This window comes from Mesoplodon mirus, assembly GCF_964341445.2.
Source record: "Mesoplodon mirus genome assembly, chromosome: 14".
Lineage (NCBI taxonomy): Eukaryota > Metazoa > Chordata > Mammalia > Artiodactyla > Ziphiidae > Mesoplodon > Mesoplodon mirus.
In genome coordinates, this window is record NC_138990.1 from 50,725,400 (window position 1) to 50,742,030 (window position 16,631).

Below are 16,631 nucleotides of genomic sequence, written 5' to 3' on the forward strand. Positions count from 1 at the left end.
GAGTCCCTCAATAATTTATAAGAGTTTAAAGGGTCCTACAACATTGTAAAGCAACTATACTCCAATAAAAATTAATTAAAAAAATAAATATAAAGAGGTCCTGAAACGAAATGGTTTAAGAACTGCTAAGGTGTGACTAAGGGGAATGTTCCAAGATCCTTGTCTGGGCTTCCTTGAAGCCTCCCTCTTTATGTTCATCTCTTCTGTCTGGAATCATAAAAAAGACATCTAAGCTCTCCCAGTCCCCATTATAGTAGACCCAGCTCCTACCAGCCAACACATAAAAGTCTTTGGAACAGGGAGTGGTGATCAAAGATCTTCTTGGCCAGGCCACACCCTGACTCCCATATTATGGGATTAGGTGGGGAAAAACCCAGTTAATTAGAGTTCTCAGTATTTTTCCAGTGAGAAGCTGCTTTTTATTTTCACAGCTCTGATAATTTCCACTTAGGAGGTAAGGTTTTAATGAAGCTGTCAACTTAGTGTTTGGAATCAGACAGACTCACCTATTTCATAGCTTTAAACTTCGGGCAAGCCATTTTTTAAAAATAAATGAATGAACGAATGAATGAATGGCTGAGTTGGGTCTTTGCTGCTGTGCTCGGACTTTTTCTAGTTGCGGTAAGCAGGGGCTACTCTTTGTTGCAGTGCACGGGCTTCTCATTGTGGTGGCTTCTCTTGATCCGGAGCATGAGCTCTAGGTGCACGGGCTTCAGTAGTTGTGGCTCGTGGGCTCTAGAGTGCAGGCTCAGTAGTTGTGGCACATGGACTTTGTTGCTCCGTGGCATGTGGGATCTTCCTGGACAAGGGCTCAAACCCGTGTCCCCTGCATTGGCAGGCAGATTCTTAACCACTACGCCACCAGGGAAGCCTGGGCAAGCCATTTTTTTAATCTCTCTGATTCCCTGCAATTCCCTATACACAAGGTAAAACTTGATTAACTATAGGTTTAATGGTGTTGTTGATACTTAGTAGGTTGTTAATAGGTTTTGATTCTCATTCCCCTTGTTCCTATTAGAAATTTTCTTGGGCTTGGGAGTTTGAGGTGACAGTTAGCTTCACCACTGAATCACGGCTGAATGACTGCAGACTCCTGTCAAAGAGAGTAGTTCAGCCCAACTGTTGGATATATTTGATTAAGTACATATTTTTATAATAAATCCCACCCTCCTACACACACACACACACACACACACACACATTGCACAAAAAAGCAAGGTGATTTGGCATATGATCAATCATACCTTTTAGATTATCAGCTAATTTCTACTTGGCTCTTCAGAAAGTGGATAAACACTTTGATATCACGCAAGCAAGAAAGAATAGCCTTCAGTGAAAGTGTAGGTCCTTAGGGACTAGCTCTGTTCTTTTGAAGATATGTGTGCCATACTTTTAGATACGAGCACATAAATAAAGTCTAAATCATACCAGACCTTGTTCAGAATTGTCCTTCTATACAAAATCATTCTCCATGTGCTAATTTTAAAATGTAGTCTTGATCTTCTCTAGTTTTTTGGAGGGGAAGTTCTTTCTCTACTGAAAACAGAGAATTGAAAAGAGAGGACCCATCATTGTTTTCCAGGGTTTTATTCTTTTTTTTTTTTTTTTGCGGTATGCGGGCCTCTCACTGCTGTGGGCTCTCCCGTTGCGGAGCACAGGCTCCGGACGCGCAGGCTCAGAGGCCATGCATGGCTCACGGGCCCAGCCGCTCCGCAGCATGTGGGATCTTCCCGGACCGGGGCACGAACCTGTGTCCCCTGCATCAGCAGGCGGACTCTCAACCACTGCGCCACCAGGGAAGCTCAGGGTTTTATTCTTTTATTCCCCATTCCTTAGAGGTATCTCCTGACCTCTGGTACTGTGGCTCCTGGAAGGCTTGGGAGTCGTTATTGTCTGGGCTTAGAGAATCCATATGCACAAGCACGTTGTCTCAAAGGACACTCAAAGTATAAATGCTTTGCGATGGAGTTTGGGGAGAAAAAGACATTAAAAGGGAGTCTTAAATCTTGAAAACAGTTTCATATCACAGTAGTTTATACATCATGAGGTCATCTTTGGTGTCTCCCAACAGTTATCATACCTGGATTTTCTGTGACTTGGCTGTCCCCCCACCTCCTGACTGAGCCCTAGACTCTTCCTTACTCTTTACTCATCGTCTTTCCCGTTTATCCACATTTCTTCTGTCACCTATGTACACTCTGCTTGCTTTCAACTCTTAATGATTGGTCTAGGGTATATTCACTTCTCTCTCTCTCTCCATTTTTGATGTTACCATTTTCCCTTAAAGACAACTTCTCATACCAGTTTTAACTTATGACCAAGTGCCCATGACTTTCAGGTGTGAAATACATGAAATTTAGAAACTGGAGAGAGAAAATGGCAAGTGAAAGGGTAGGACACTGCTTTAGAGGTCATTTACCTCAATTTCTGGGGGTGTGTGAAAGCTTACAAAGTGCCAGTTTGTCTCTGAGCTCACTGTTTCTGTCCACGTTCACACACACACACATATACACGGTAGGAGCTCGGGCTTGCTGTTCATTCAGTCCCATTCTCCTAGGACTTAATGTCCTGCCGTTGTCTTCCAGACTGCTTTGGTACAGTTTGCCCCTGAGGAATGAACCTGATACTTGTGTTCAGCTAATGGTACCTGAAACTAGCAATCTCCTCAAATGCTTGAAATTAAACAAAAATACTCTTTTGATAAAGCCATATACTCAGAGTGTTTGGAGTGCAAAAGATCATTTAGAAAATCATTTCGTAGATGAGTGCCTTTGTGTTTAAATGACTTGCTTGTTGGAGGTTGACCTAGAACAGCATGCAGGCCGCTTCACCTATCAGCACTGTTTTTCTTGTAAAGGACTCCAGTTCATTTGACTATAATGGGATTATTCCAGAATGAGTCACTAGAAATAATCCTGCTCTGAAAAACCTAGAGATGAATTGTAAATAAGTCCCTGTATTTGGAGTGAGTTAGCAAATAAGAGAGTACTTTGAATTCAGTAGAGGAAATAGACAAATTAATTTGATGTTCTTGGTTTTATTGGTAGGTGAATCTTTAGGTGGTTGTCATATTTAAGGTAGGAAGAAGTATATTCTGTGCAGGAGTGAAAATAGGTTAGAATTCTGTTTTTAATCTTTTATCATACACATGGCCTATTTGAGTTCTTATAAAGCATGGCTGTACTTGTACAGGGGCTTATTTATGGTATCAGATTCAAATAAATGTTCATTCTCTGCTCTCTCCGGTGGTCTCTGACATTTTGGAGAGTATCTGAGAGTACCAGAGACACTCTGAGATCATCTAAAAGTATCTGAGAGTATCTGAAATACATAATAAATCTGTTTATTTTTTAATAAATTAGGAAGTATTTACTGAGCACTGATTAATACGTTTTAGCTAGATGCAGTAAGTACAGCAAACAGCATGAGTTTTGTTTGAAAATCATATGTCTTGCATGTAGTTAAGACTTCATAAAAATAAATGGTGGGATGTTGCTTTTGGCTTTTAATTATTAAATAAGCATTATTTATTTTTTCTTTCCAAAGGAAGAAAAAGAATTTGATAGAAGGGAAAAGTTGCCCCCCTTAATGAAGTAATTCAGTGAACCTTCTATTTTTGTATTGTAACCATATGTATTCAGCCAGAAGTTTTTCTTCTCTTCTCTCTCTCCTACAACTAAATAGCTTTGGGCAGAAGCATGCAACCTTTTTGCTATTAAGTTTCTCTGAAGTAAGGCCAGAAAGCTTTAAAAATATTTTGATCAAGATGGTTTAGGAGTCTGGTTATGACTCAATTTGTTCTGACTGATTTGATTGAATAACATCTTGGATTGTCAAAGAAGTGATGTAATGAGTGTTTTCTCATCCTGCAGGATATTCTTAGACTAACAAATATATCTCCCACCTATTATAATATAGAGAACTTCCCTTCTCCCCCAGGTGAGGAGCAGTTCCCCTGCTCAGAAACTGGTCTCCTCTTACTTATAGTGGGATTTATTAGATTCTTGTCCTTTTCTTTCTCCTGAGGAAGTTTGAACTTGCTACCTCTTACTTTTTTTGTTGCTGTTGAAATTTTCAATTTTAATTTCATAAAAACTTGAAAAAAATTTCAAACGTACAGAAAAGTTTTAAGTACAGGACCAACTGTGTTTTGTATCCTGAAGTTTCGGAAAGTAAGTTGCAAACATAGTGCTTCATCGCCCTCAAATACATGGACGCTCTCCTACGTAACTACAGTATGTGCGTTAACATCGGAAAATTAACGTTGACGCATTGCTGCCATCTAATCCCCGTAAGACAGGCCTGTGAAAACTAGCCAATTGCCAAGAAAAGAGAATATGAGCGCCGCATTATGCGAAAAAGGTCATGATAATTCACAGTGGAGAGGTCTCTGTATAAAACAGAAGAAACATATATGCGTACTGTGTGTCAAATGAGGAGGCAGGTGAAGATGATCACGGTAGTGGGACTACTGTCTGTGTATTGCCTAGGACTCCTGAGCGTCTGCATTCACTTTGATGCTGAATATGTGGGGTCTTGCGATGACTCATCATGTGACTACCAGTTAATGCCGGCCTTTGGCTTTGCGTTTGGCCCTGGTACCTTTTCTCAGAGTCAGCCATCTTGGTCTTGTTGGTCTGCTTCTTGACATAGCCTCTTCGAGTTCAGTTACTTAGTACAAAGTGCAGGTATTTCAGACCAGCAGAGGGATTCCTCAGTGCATGCAGGTTGAAGCTGTCCACTGCACCTTAAGGGTGGTCTCACATGAATGAATGTCCTGCCCTATGTCTCTCTTGCTGAAGAGTAAGAGAACTCACCCTCTGTGATCAAATAGACACATGCTTTGATTTCACTTTATTCGTTAGAAAATTCCTAAATGAAGTTCTTCATGTAATTTTTCTCTGATTTATGTTAGAAAGCGCCATTGTCACAGTGACAGTGTGGCTGTGAAATAGATATGCTGAAGAACAGTTTTTCTTAGAAAAAGTAAAAAGGCTGATTAATAAGGCTAGTTCTTTGAAAGAACTATTATAGGAAACCTCAATTTAAAAAACTATTTTCCTGGGCTTCCCTGGTGGCGCAGTGGTTGAGAGTCCGCCTGCCGGTGCAGGGGACACGGATTCCTGCCCCAGTCCGGGAAGATCCCACATGCCGCGGAGTGGCTGGGCCGCCATGGCTGCTAAGCCTGCGTGTCCAGAGCCTGTGCTCCGCAACGGGAGAGGCCACAACAGTGAGAGGCCCGCGTACCGCAAAAAAAAATAATAATAAAAATAAAAAACTATTTTCCTGGTAAGTTTTAAATGTACAAATTTACATAAATGTTGATTAATTTAAAGGTTTTTTTAAACATTTAAAGAAATTCAAGGACTTCCCTGGTGGCGCCGTGGTTAAGAATCTAACTGCCAATGCAGAGGACAAGGGTTCGATCCCTGGTTTGGGAAGATCCCACATGCCGCGGAACAACTAAGCCCGTGTGCCACAACTACTGAGTCCATGTGCCGCAACTACTGAAGCCCACGTGCTCTAGGGCACGAGTGCTGCAACTACTGAGCTCACATGCTGCAACTACTGAAGCCCTCACTCCTAGAGCCCGTGCTCTGCAACTAGAGAAGCCACCGCAATGAGAGCCCGCGCACTGCAACAAAGAGTAGCCCCTGCTCACCGCAACTAGAGAAAAGCTCGTGCGCAGCAACGAAGACCCAATGCAGCCAAAAATTTTTTAAAAATTAAAAAATTTAAAAATAAAATAAAATTCAAGAAAAAATTCACACATCTCATCACCTTATCAAAGTAACTTGTGTTCTTTATTGTTTATATGTCTGTTTGTATAACTTGCAATAAGAATCTTGTTTATATTAAAAAGTATTGCACATATAGATTCTGATTATGATACGTGTTCTTAAGGCTCTTGCAGACCAGTTTGAAGATAAGACTACGTCTGTATTGGAACGTCTGAAGATTTTCTATTGCTGTCAAGTGCCACCTCATTGGGCCATTCAGGTATTTTTGTTGTTGTTGTCATTGGGTATGGAAAATACTTCGCATTTGAAAGATAAACGCATTAGATGTTTATTTTTGAGTTTTCAAATATTTCAGTGAAAAGAATAAAAGTAACTAGCTGAGGATTGCCAGTTACTTCAAACTGCTATTTGAGTAAAGTGATATTAGACTTTTATAACATTAAAAAAAATTTAAACTAGATTAACTAGAACCACAGAAGTCTTCATTTTCAATGTTTAAAAGCCCTTTAAGGACCTTCTGCTAAAGAATGAACCTTTTAAGCAAGTTGTGTACAAAAGGTAAAGGAAAGCATTTATTCGATACTTGATATTGTGAGATACCCTTAACTACTCTCCTCTTTCTAATGATATGAGAATACCTAGTTTAGCTCCCACACCATGGTTCTCCTGTGTAAGAGGTGTCGGTTCTCTATTTTGTAAAATTTTAAGCACTGAAGGCCACTTAAGATATGTGGTCCAGTTTCTTAATTCTACAGAAAAGAAAATTGAGGCCCAGTGCAATTAACTACACTTTTCCAATGTTGATCATATAGCTGTTCATGAACTACATCTCTAGTTTCCCAACTTTTAGTCTAGTTTACCTCCTTTCCTGTATCTCCATTGGGTTGTAATTATTACACATAATAACAGCCAGCTTTTACTGCACATTTGTTATGAGGTACACATTTTGTTCTGCCTTTCGCACACATTGTCTTATTTTATTGCAACAATTTTGTGAAATAGCCCCATTTTACAGATGTGAAAGCTATGGTGCATAGTGGCTAAGTGGAGTTAAATGATGCTAGCCAGAAATTTCTAGATGATTTAATAACTATTGTCATTTTAACCAGCTTCCTGTCCTCTCTTGTGGATTAGGCACATAAGTAGTGATTTAGAATTATAAATGCCAACCCACAATTCAATGACTCAGAATCTCCATCATAAGATTTCTTAGAGAGTAGGTTATATTCTTAAGCACAGGGTAAATGAGGGGGTTTATTACACATTGGGATTCATTTTATCTATTGAAGGCATCTCAATAAAACATAGGCACAAAAAAAGCTTTGTTATATCATCTCAAAAGGAGTAGCTTCTTCATCAGGAAGGTGTTAAAAACTGGACCTTTTTGGCATGTTTTTGACCCTGATCTGTGAAATTTAAGTGCTTTGTACTGTGTGATTTGTGGTGTATAAACATCTCAGACTGTTATTATGACAAAACATGTCTGTTGAGGGTGTAACTGTTACTCTGTTTCTGAACAGAAGCATTAGGAAAATTAAATACTGTTCAAATAAATTTAGAATGTAGGCTGTGTTTATTTTATCTGCTTAGGAAGCTGTGGATTTTAGGATATTGGGGCAGTTAGATAAACATCCTCTTTCATTAAGAAATTAAATCATTCTTCTTTCATAATAGGGAGTAACCATATCTTTATGTATTATTTTTAAAGATCAAGAAGTAACAGCATAGTTTATTATAAAAAGAGAATTCATCTTTACTGCTAGCTAAAGATCATATCAGCTTAGATGTCATAACTTTCTTCATCTATTAAATGAAAAGATTAAACTACTTACTACATGAGCATTAAGATTTATTCCAGCTCCCACATTCTATGTTCAGGTTTTGAAAATGTCCAACCACATATTCTAAAATAGCCAAATTCTCTTGTATTTCATGAGATACAGAAGAATTGGACCATCCCTTTTATTTATTTCGATAATATGTTAGCTTATAATTTTCAGGCATATTTCATTTTACTTTCTAAGTTTGTTAATCCTGCATGTTCCATGTCCATTAGCCTCTTAACTCTTAAATATGTATTGAATTTTGAAACCAGACCTTATTCAAGAGTCTCACTTACTTTTTAAACCTTTTTAATATTGTTTTTCTATTCCTGCAGGTTGGATCACTTATAATATGCAGTATGTTTATTTTTGAATATATTTAACCTTCACTCACCTTACCACAATTTGTACCCTTTTATCTGCCAAGGACTGGGAAATTAGTAGCTAAGTTTTTTAGGATGTGCTTAAAATAAATTAGTGTTTTCATTTTCCTCAGCTGTATGCCCAGAAGTGGAATTACTGGATCATATGGTAGTTCTATTTTCAGTTTCCTGAGGAACCTCCATACAGTTTTCTGGAGTGGCTGTACCAGTTTACATTCCCACCAACAGTGCACAAGAGTTCCCTTTTCTCCATGCCCTCAGCAACACTTATCTCTTGTCTTTCTGATAATGGCCATTCTAACTAGAGTTTTAAAAATTGATTTATTGGATATCAGCTTTACAACAGAGATTGTCATATATAGAATCTCTAGGTAATGAAGAAATACAGATTTTGCCTTTTAAGTTCTGAATTCTTGGGAAAAAATTGATATATTGAGTGTTTTGAACAGTTCCTATATTGTTTTTTAATTCCTTACCCCCTCTAAAGAGGCTTGCTAAAGTAAAGGTAAGTATTGAATGATTGCAAATTTCTAATTAGTAGAGGTTGAATTGTAGAAATTAGGCATTTAATACAGTAAGCAGATGCTTAAAATGGCAGATTGGATATACCTACAAGTGGGACAGGAATCTATCTTTGTTTAAAGGATTGTTCATTATTTTAACTTGATTTTCTAGCGCCAGCTTGCAAGTTTACTCTTTGAGTTGGGATGTACCAGTTCAGCCCTTCAGATATTTGAGAAGCTAGAAATGTGGGAAGATGTCGTCATTTGTTATGAAAGAGCTGGGCAGCATGGGAAGGTATGTAATAGTAAAATTCTGTGTACCAGCCAGGGCCTTTCATCTTTGAGCATCTTCTCACTTGTTTTTTAAGCCTACTTTTGCCAACAGTTCACTTATATTCCTTTTTTCACTTTTTCCCCCAGAAATCTTTTTAATGTTTTCTCTGATTTCCGTTGGGGCAGATTATTTTGTCTGCATATGTATGTGTATATAAAAGAGAAAAGCAAGGCCCAAAACTGATACAGTATTTGATGTTTGTGAATAAATAATGAAAGCTTTAAACACATTGCACCTTGTGATCTCTTTCCTTTATTAACTCTCCTGTAGACAACTTCAAAATGAACTCTTAGGAATTATTTTAAGCACCACTGTGTTGCCTTATGATCAGAGGCTGTGGGTCTGAAGGAAGGTTACCTAGAAGGGAGGGCAGCTGGCTCGGCCTGTAGAAAATCCAAAGGGTGTGACAACCCACCCCGCCTTGGGGCAGAAGAGTTGTCAAGTGTGTAATGCACATTTAATTCCACCCTTAAATTGGGTCAAGGGAGAAAATGTTGCCATATTTGCATCTGTTATTAATCTATTGTTTTTTCCCTCATAAATGAAAAGAATTTTTAAAGAATAAAGAATAAAGGACTGTGCAGTGTGTGTATGCTCAATGGACACATTGAAATCATTTGTTAATTTTGGATTAAAATTTTAAATGGCTAAATTTCTATCATAAATGTAGTACACAGGCAGAGTAAAACCCACAAATTGGATCATTTGTGTCTACAGTCAGCCTTTTGCCGTCACCCTGCAAAAGAGAAATGGTGGTACATGTGTGTCTGTTTCTTAATACCTTTCTAAGTGTGTGTATTTTAGACTAATAGTAAAAGTTACGTTCCTTTCACTAATCACTAATGTCAGTGAAGGTCTTTGAATTGTATTGGGTTAAGGAGAGACTACCATGGTGATAACATTTTACTATAGAAGGTTATAGAATTATAATATTTTCATCCTGGGAAAGGGCTCCATAATCATCCATTCCATTTTCCTCCTTTTCCAGGTAAGGAAAGGAGTCTCTAACGATTCGGGTTAGGTCACAAAGCTAGTTATTGATTAATAACTTAAGAGACCACATGATGTAGTGGTTAAAAGCATAGCCCAGACTGCCTGGATTCAATAGCTAACCTTGGCACGTGCTAGCTTTGTGATATTGGGGCAGGTTACTCAAACACCCCCCAGCCCCCAAGCCTCAGTTTCCTCATCTAGGGGCACATAATCTATTTACCTTACAGGTTTTCGTGACATAATGTATGTTAACTACATAGTGCTGTGTGAGTGTTTGCTGCTATTACTGATTCTAAGACATAATGTTTTTCACATTTTAACGTCTTGAATTTGGAATATATCGCTTGATGGCATCTGTCAGTTGCTGTCAGTCAGGTGGCCATTTGGCCAGATTGTAATTGCTTGTGCTTGTACAAGTTTAGTTGTAGCTATATTTAGTATTATCATTTCAATTGAGTTATGTACACAATGTCAGCTCTACATCTGTTGGGTTTAATTGTCATTTAAGATATGTTCAAAAAGATTCCATTATGATATGGCGTTGAAACACAGAGTTATTGAACACACAGTAAAGGACCAAAACAAAGTCAAGAGATGTGAATTTAGCATTAGTGAAGTAAACATGTGCCACTGGCAAAATCATCACAGTTCCATTTACTTTTCTTTAATAACACTAAATGCTTTATGGCAGCCAAGAAAGCAAGACATCCCAAAGTAAATGAAGCTGTGTTTTGTGCTGAGATCTGTGAAAAAATGGTTGCCATTTAAAATGTCAAGCAGTGTATTGAAGGCAGGAAAAATTGCCAAATTTTTCTGAATAGATTTAAAAAACATCAAAGCACTGAGAGGCTGATGTGATTCATCCAAGGCATTGTGTCATAATTTAATTGAAAGCGTTTTTTCTTTTTTTTTTTTTTGCGGTACGCAGGCCTCTCACTGTTGTGGCCTCGCCCATTGCGGAGCACAGGCTCTGGACACGCAGGCTCAGCAGCCATGGCTCACGGGCCTAGCCGGTCCGCGGCATGTGGGATCTTCCCTGACCGGGGCACAAACCCGTGTCCCCTGCATTGGCAGGCGGACTCTCAACCACTGCGCCACCAGGGAAGCCCGTGTTTTTTCTTTATTAGTTAAGAGTTAGTCTTACAATTGATGGCATCTCACATTTGATGAAATATAGTATTATGTTTCTTCAGGGACTTAAGTATTTTTTTTTTTTTAGTGCCCATTGTCTGGCACACAGGTAGTACTCAGATATTTGTTTAACAAAGAAATGAATGGATGAATGAATGGTATCTTGACTCCCAGGATACCATTGATGTAGTTCCCATTGCATCATTCTTCACATCGGTCAGTGAACAAATAAATAATAACTGTATATAAAAATATGGAAGTTTTTGAAATAGTGATTTTTGAAATAATTAAGCAAGTTGGTGAATCACAAATACCCAAAGCACATTTTGAAATATTAAATTTATTTAATTATTTTTAGAAAGTATGGAAAGTAGAGACTTTCTCTTACTGTAAAAGAAAAAGTATAATGAGTCCATTCCTTTGGATGGATGGACTATGGAATGGATTTGACTATGTTTCCTAAAGTAGTTGTGGTATTATTATTTTTTAAATTTGCACATAACCTTGTAAAAAATGTCTTATAGTAATGATAAATTCCTACATTTTTAATCACTCTATAAAATGTGCATATTTTAATTTTTAGGAATGTATAGTCATTTACTTTGTCTCAAGTCTTTTGTGAGTTACAGCCAAACATCCTTCAAAATCTTGATTTTAGCTTTTTATTTGCCACATAAAAGACTTCCCTTACCTGTTTTTCTTATGCTGTATTTACAGATCAGCTTAATCATAGACCCTAAAAACGTTTGCATCAAGTTGGAAGCAAATGTTTTATTTCTAAAACAGCTAAGATTCTTTTAGTATTTGGTTGTGTGCCAGTAGTTGTCACCACATTTTGATTTAAGTAGAAGATTGTGAAATTTTAATCCTTGCATTTAGTGCTTAATGGCATAATTTATTTTTAAAAGGCAAATTCAGAAAAGTATCTAAGTCTAATTATTATGCTCTAGTGCTCATGTTTGCACCCCACTAGTAAGATCTCAGACTTTCTAATTTAGAAACTACCTACAGAAATTCTCGTTATTTAATGACCACTGGCAAAATAGCTAAGATTAGTTTTGCTTGACCTTGGGGTCAGAACTGGTTCTCATCTGCTAGCATTTAATTTTTTAAAGCTATTTGGCACACTGACTGCAGTTTCCCCAAGGCTTTTCTATAACAAAATTTTTATTTTGTTGCTCAAATTGGGTCCATAAGTGAAAAGACAAAGACTGAGCAGGCGTAAGCTGCCTGGAGAGGGCAGGGGGGAAGGAAGTGGAGAGATTCAGGTTGGAACCTCTCTTATTTTCTCTTGTTGCTAGGAAACAAGGCTTACCTGAGATGCAGAGCCTTATCTTTCATTATGCTACAGTTGGCAGATCATTGTAGCCTTTGGGCTTTAACAATTTTTTCCTTTAAATTGCCAAGTAAATCTTTTATTTCTAAAACAGCTGAGATTCTTTTTAACATTTGGTTGGGGTTTTGGTGTTTTTTCTTCTAAGATAGTTTCTTTATATGATTTAAGAGAGTTCCCACGTGTTCTTTTCTCACACTACAGTTGAGCAAGCTTCCTAAAAGGCAAATCTGATCATGTTGTTCTGACTCTTCAGGAACTTCCCTGTGTCTCCAGGATTAACTCAGAGCTCTTTAGCATGAATGGTCTTTACTTCACGATCTGACTCCTGCTTACCTTGCTAACTGCATTGTCTACCTACTCTTTTTAAAAATATTTATTTATTTATTTATTTATTTTGGCAGCGCCGGCTCTTAGTTGTGGCATGCGGTCGCCGCACGTGGGATCTTAGTTGCGGCATAGTTGCGGCATGCGGGATCTAGTTCCCTGACCAGGGATCAAACCCGGGCTTCCTGCATTGGGAGCACCGAGCCTTAACCCCTGGACCACCAGGGAAGTCACTGCCTACTCTTTTATCTCTGCTTTGTCCCCCTTTGTACTCACTCATCCAGGTTGTGCCCAAAGTTCTGGTAGGACTAAACTACTTGTAATTCTTGAATTTTCAGCACTATTTGACCTCAGAACCTTTGCACGTGCTCTTGTCTGTCTAGAACTTGTCCTCCTTCAGCTTACTCCGTATTCTTCAGATGTCTCTTTGGTGATTGCTTCCTACAGTGAGCTTTCCATGAAATCTCCCTTGAAGATTTGGTGATATTCTCCTGTGTGCTCCTGTAACACCCAACAGTGCTCTTATCCTTCATGTGCTGGCTTAGCTCACCTGCTAAACTGTAAGCTGTTTAAGAACCAGACTTGTGTCTATATTATTTATAGCTGTCTCGCCAACACTTACCACAGGCCTGGAGCCTAGGGAGAACTTAAATATATTTGCTGAATGAATGACTAGTAGGTGTTGGTAGAATAGTGATTGCATTGAAGCAAATCTCCAAGTAGACACTCCTTATGGACTTTACATGTGGTGAAAGATACCTCTCCAACCCCTGCTATATATTTTCTCTCCAAAAACAAATTGTAACATCTCACCCCTCCCATTTCAACCTTTTAATTTTAGGAATAGAAATAGGAGCCTTAAAGAACTTTTATTTTTGCTCTGCAGATGCTAAGATACTGTGAGCATGCTGTTATTATGTAATGCAATTTTGAGAGCCTTTTATGTACTACATTCTTTATAGAATTATTTTGTCACTGTCATTTAATATTTGTAACAGCCTACAAAGTATGAATTGTTTTTGCCACTCTACTGATTAGCCTTAGTAAGCGGCAGATTTTGGAATCCAAGCTCTGACCTTCCTTTCCTCTAAAGCCCACACTGCTTCCCCAGCACCTGCCCCCCATCCTGGTTGTTGTTAATCCCTTAAAATTTGATGGTCAATTTGTAAGTTAAAACCTGTTGTGTTCACTTGAATGAGGAAGATAGGCAAAACAACTGAAAATATAACTTGGTGTACAAATAGGAGATGATCAGCTAATTGGATAACAAGGGCTGTTTTTAATTATTCTGTTTTATCTTGGACCTGGAATATTTATGTTGGCAGGTACCCTTTGAAAAATCAAGCCAGAGTATGGTGCAGTTACACACATAAATGTAATGAGCAATTAGTGAATAGTTGGCTCAGTCAGAGAGTGAATAAGACTAGGCATCACCCCCACGGAAAAGGGGAGTGAGCGACTGGGGTGAGATGAAGTGTTTTGTACTTTTCACCTCTCAGTTGCCTCTCACAGAACAAGCATGTAGGCTAGGGATAAACTGCCTCTCTGCTAGAAGGACTGTATGTGACAGCCATAAGAGCACAAGGTGCTTGGTGCTCTCTTGGTTCTGCCCTCTCGTCCCATTCACTGTGTCAAGGGCAGTAGAGCACCTTTCCAGTGGTCCAGCTCCCTGTTTCTGAGAACCAGTGTCTGCAGTAGTAAAAATTAGAGTCCATTTTCCTCTGTGCTTCAGAGGAAAAGACTGAATTAGACTGTGCCCAAAGTTGTTTGAGCTGTACGCACCACACACACACACACACACACACACACACACACACACACACACTTTTAAAAACCTGAAGCTATTGTCAGATGGCCAAATCTAATTCATAATATGACTTTAAATTCTTAGCCTGCCATTTATTGGTCCCCTTGGAGCAAACCTCTCGTTGTTAAGCCTAATTGTGTCATTTCTGTAGTCCTCAAATGCACTCGTTATAATTAGTACCATCACTGGGTCTAGAGCTCATTTCCCCACCTTCATTTTTTTGCCAGGAGAGCTTCCTGTAGTTGTTGGTCTACCAATTCCCCTACCTACATACTGCCCAGATGCAGTGTCAGATGAGGGCCACTCTTATCGCACATTAGAACTTTTAATTCCTTCCTCTCATTCACAAAATCAAGGCCCAAATCGCAGCCAAGAGGGGCAGTTTGTTTTGATAATTCCTTCTGACTCAAGTAGGAATAATTTTCCTGAAATGTTTTATTTTTCTTTTTATTAGATACTGAACTGAACTGTCACCCATATTCTTTACCCCAAACCCAGGGCCTTGTCTCTAACAGGGTGCTTCCTGGAATCCTAGTGTGCTTAGGGTAGGGTCCCTGCTTCAAACCCGAATATCCCATATAACAGCTTGTAGAAAAATATACCTTCATAAATGTAAGTGTGTCCCAATATGGCATATTTTTCACTATATTAACTTTTTTCTTGCATATATCTAAAATTCTCAGTTACCTCTCAACACTGGACTGTTTGATCAAAAGGTACATCACCAGGGTACGGAACTCAGGCTGTCAGCTTCGCTCCTTGGTATTTTTAGTCCTAACGAGAGTCACTTCTTAGGTGTGATCACTTGCATGAGAAGGGCCTGTGAAATTCAGATTCTGCTGTATGACCTCTCTGTTTGCTAGGACTAACTTGTTGTTAGATCATTCCTAATTTAGTCATGCTCAGTGTTGATGTCAGCCAGAGCATGTCCCCCAAATGTTCTCCCTTTGTTCTCAGTAGGAAGAATCTTTTATGTCTCTATTTAGAATCCGAAGCCCTTTGTGATTTCAGTGTTAGTTTCAGTTGAATTCATCCAACATTTATAGAGTACCTGCTGTGTGCTGGGCAATGGTATTCCAAAGATGAGAGTGAGAAAAAAAGTTACCTCCAAGGAGCTTATAGTCTGATAGTGCAGATATTTGTGAGCAGAATACTTTAGTGTAGTGTGACAGATGCTAAGATGGAAGTGTGTGGATTCCAAGTTCTATTTGGCCAGCAAAATATTTCTCCCACTGCTATCCTTCTATAAAGCAACAGTCTACTCAGTTTGTATCTTGTACAGGTTCTTTCCCTGAGATCTCCAGGGCCTCCTCCTGTGACTCTACACATTTTCATAAAAAACTGATGTTTGGTTGAAATCAGCCTTGAGTGGAAAAATTCAGCTTTAACCTTGTAGCATCGGTACTTTCCCCCTTTGTCCTTACTTCCTCCAGTCCTGTTACATGAACACCTGGGTTACATAAACACCTGTTTAACAGTTGACAACAGCAGTTCTTCTATCTTTGGAGAAACTGTACACAGTTGACTAGTATGATTATTTATAGAAAATTTTAATGTTTCTAGAAGCTGTTTCAAGTTCCTTTCCTACTTCCTAGTAGTGAAGCCTCAAGCATCTTGCTTTCCAATCTGGTTTTCCAGTGGAGGGATTGAGAAAAAACACAAACATTAGTTTAGGGCTTACTGTGTGCCTGACAAAATGCTAGGTACATTTCACATCTAATTCTTCATCTTAATTTTTGGATATAAGTTTGGTATTTATTTATTTATTTGGCTGAGTTGGGTCTTCATTGCTGCGCATGGGCTTTCTCTAGTTGTGGCGAGCGGGGGCTACTCTTCATTGCAGTGCGCGGGCTTCTCATTGCGGTGGCTTCTCGTTGCAGAGCACAGGCTCTAGGCATGTGGGCTTCAGTAGTTGTGGCATGCAGGCTCAGTAGTTGTGGCTTGCGGGCTCTAGAACGCAGGCTCAACAGTCGTGGCATACGGGCTTAGTTGCTCCGCGGCATGTGGGATCTTCCCAGACCAGGGCTCGAACCCGTGTCCCTTGCACTGGCAGGAGGATTCTTAACCACTGCACCACCAGTGAAGTCCCTCACAGATCTTCTTATTGTTTGAACTCTATAGAATGAATTATGCAACACAGTTTTCTACGGACATGTTAGGGCTCTTTTGGTTGTAAGAGAACCAACATATACTAGCTTAGGCAAAAAAAGGAATTTATAGGTTCATGCAGCTGAAAATTCTAGTAGACCCATCATG

At 39.0% G+C, this 16,631-nt stretch overlaps 1 protein-coding gene across 2 annotated transcripts in view; it reads left to right on the forward strand.

Annotated features, from left to right (window-relative positions):
- Window positions 1–16,631, forward strand: part of TTC27 (tetratricopeptide repeat domain 27) — a 183,888-nt gene that overhangs the window by 95,950 nt on the left and 71,307 nt on the right. For both annotated transcript variants that reach the window (XM_082642251.1, XM_082642250.1), the window contains exons 11-12: window positions 5,905–6,000; window positions 8,623–8,745. In XM_082642251.1, coding sequence (XP_082498377.1) covers window positions 5,905–6,000; window positions 8,623–8,745 — 219 coding nt within the window. The remainder of the gene's footprint in view (window positions 1–5,904; window positions 6,001–8,622; window positions 8,746–16,631) is intronic.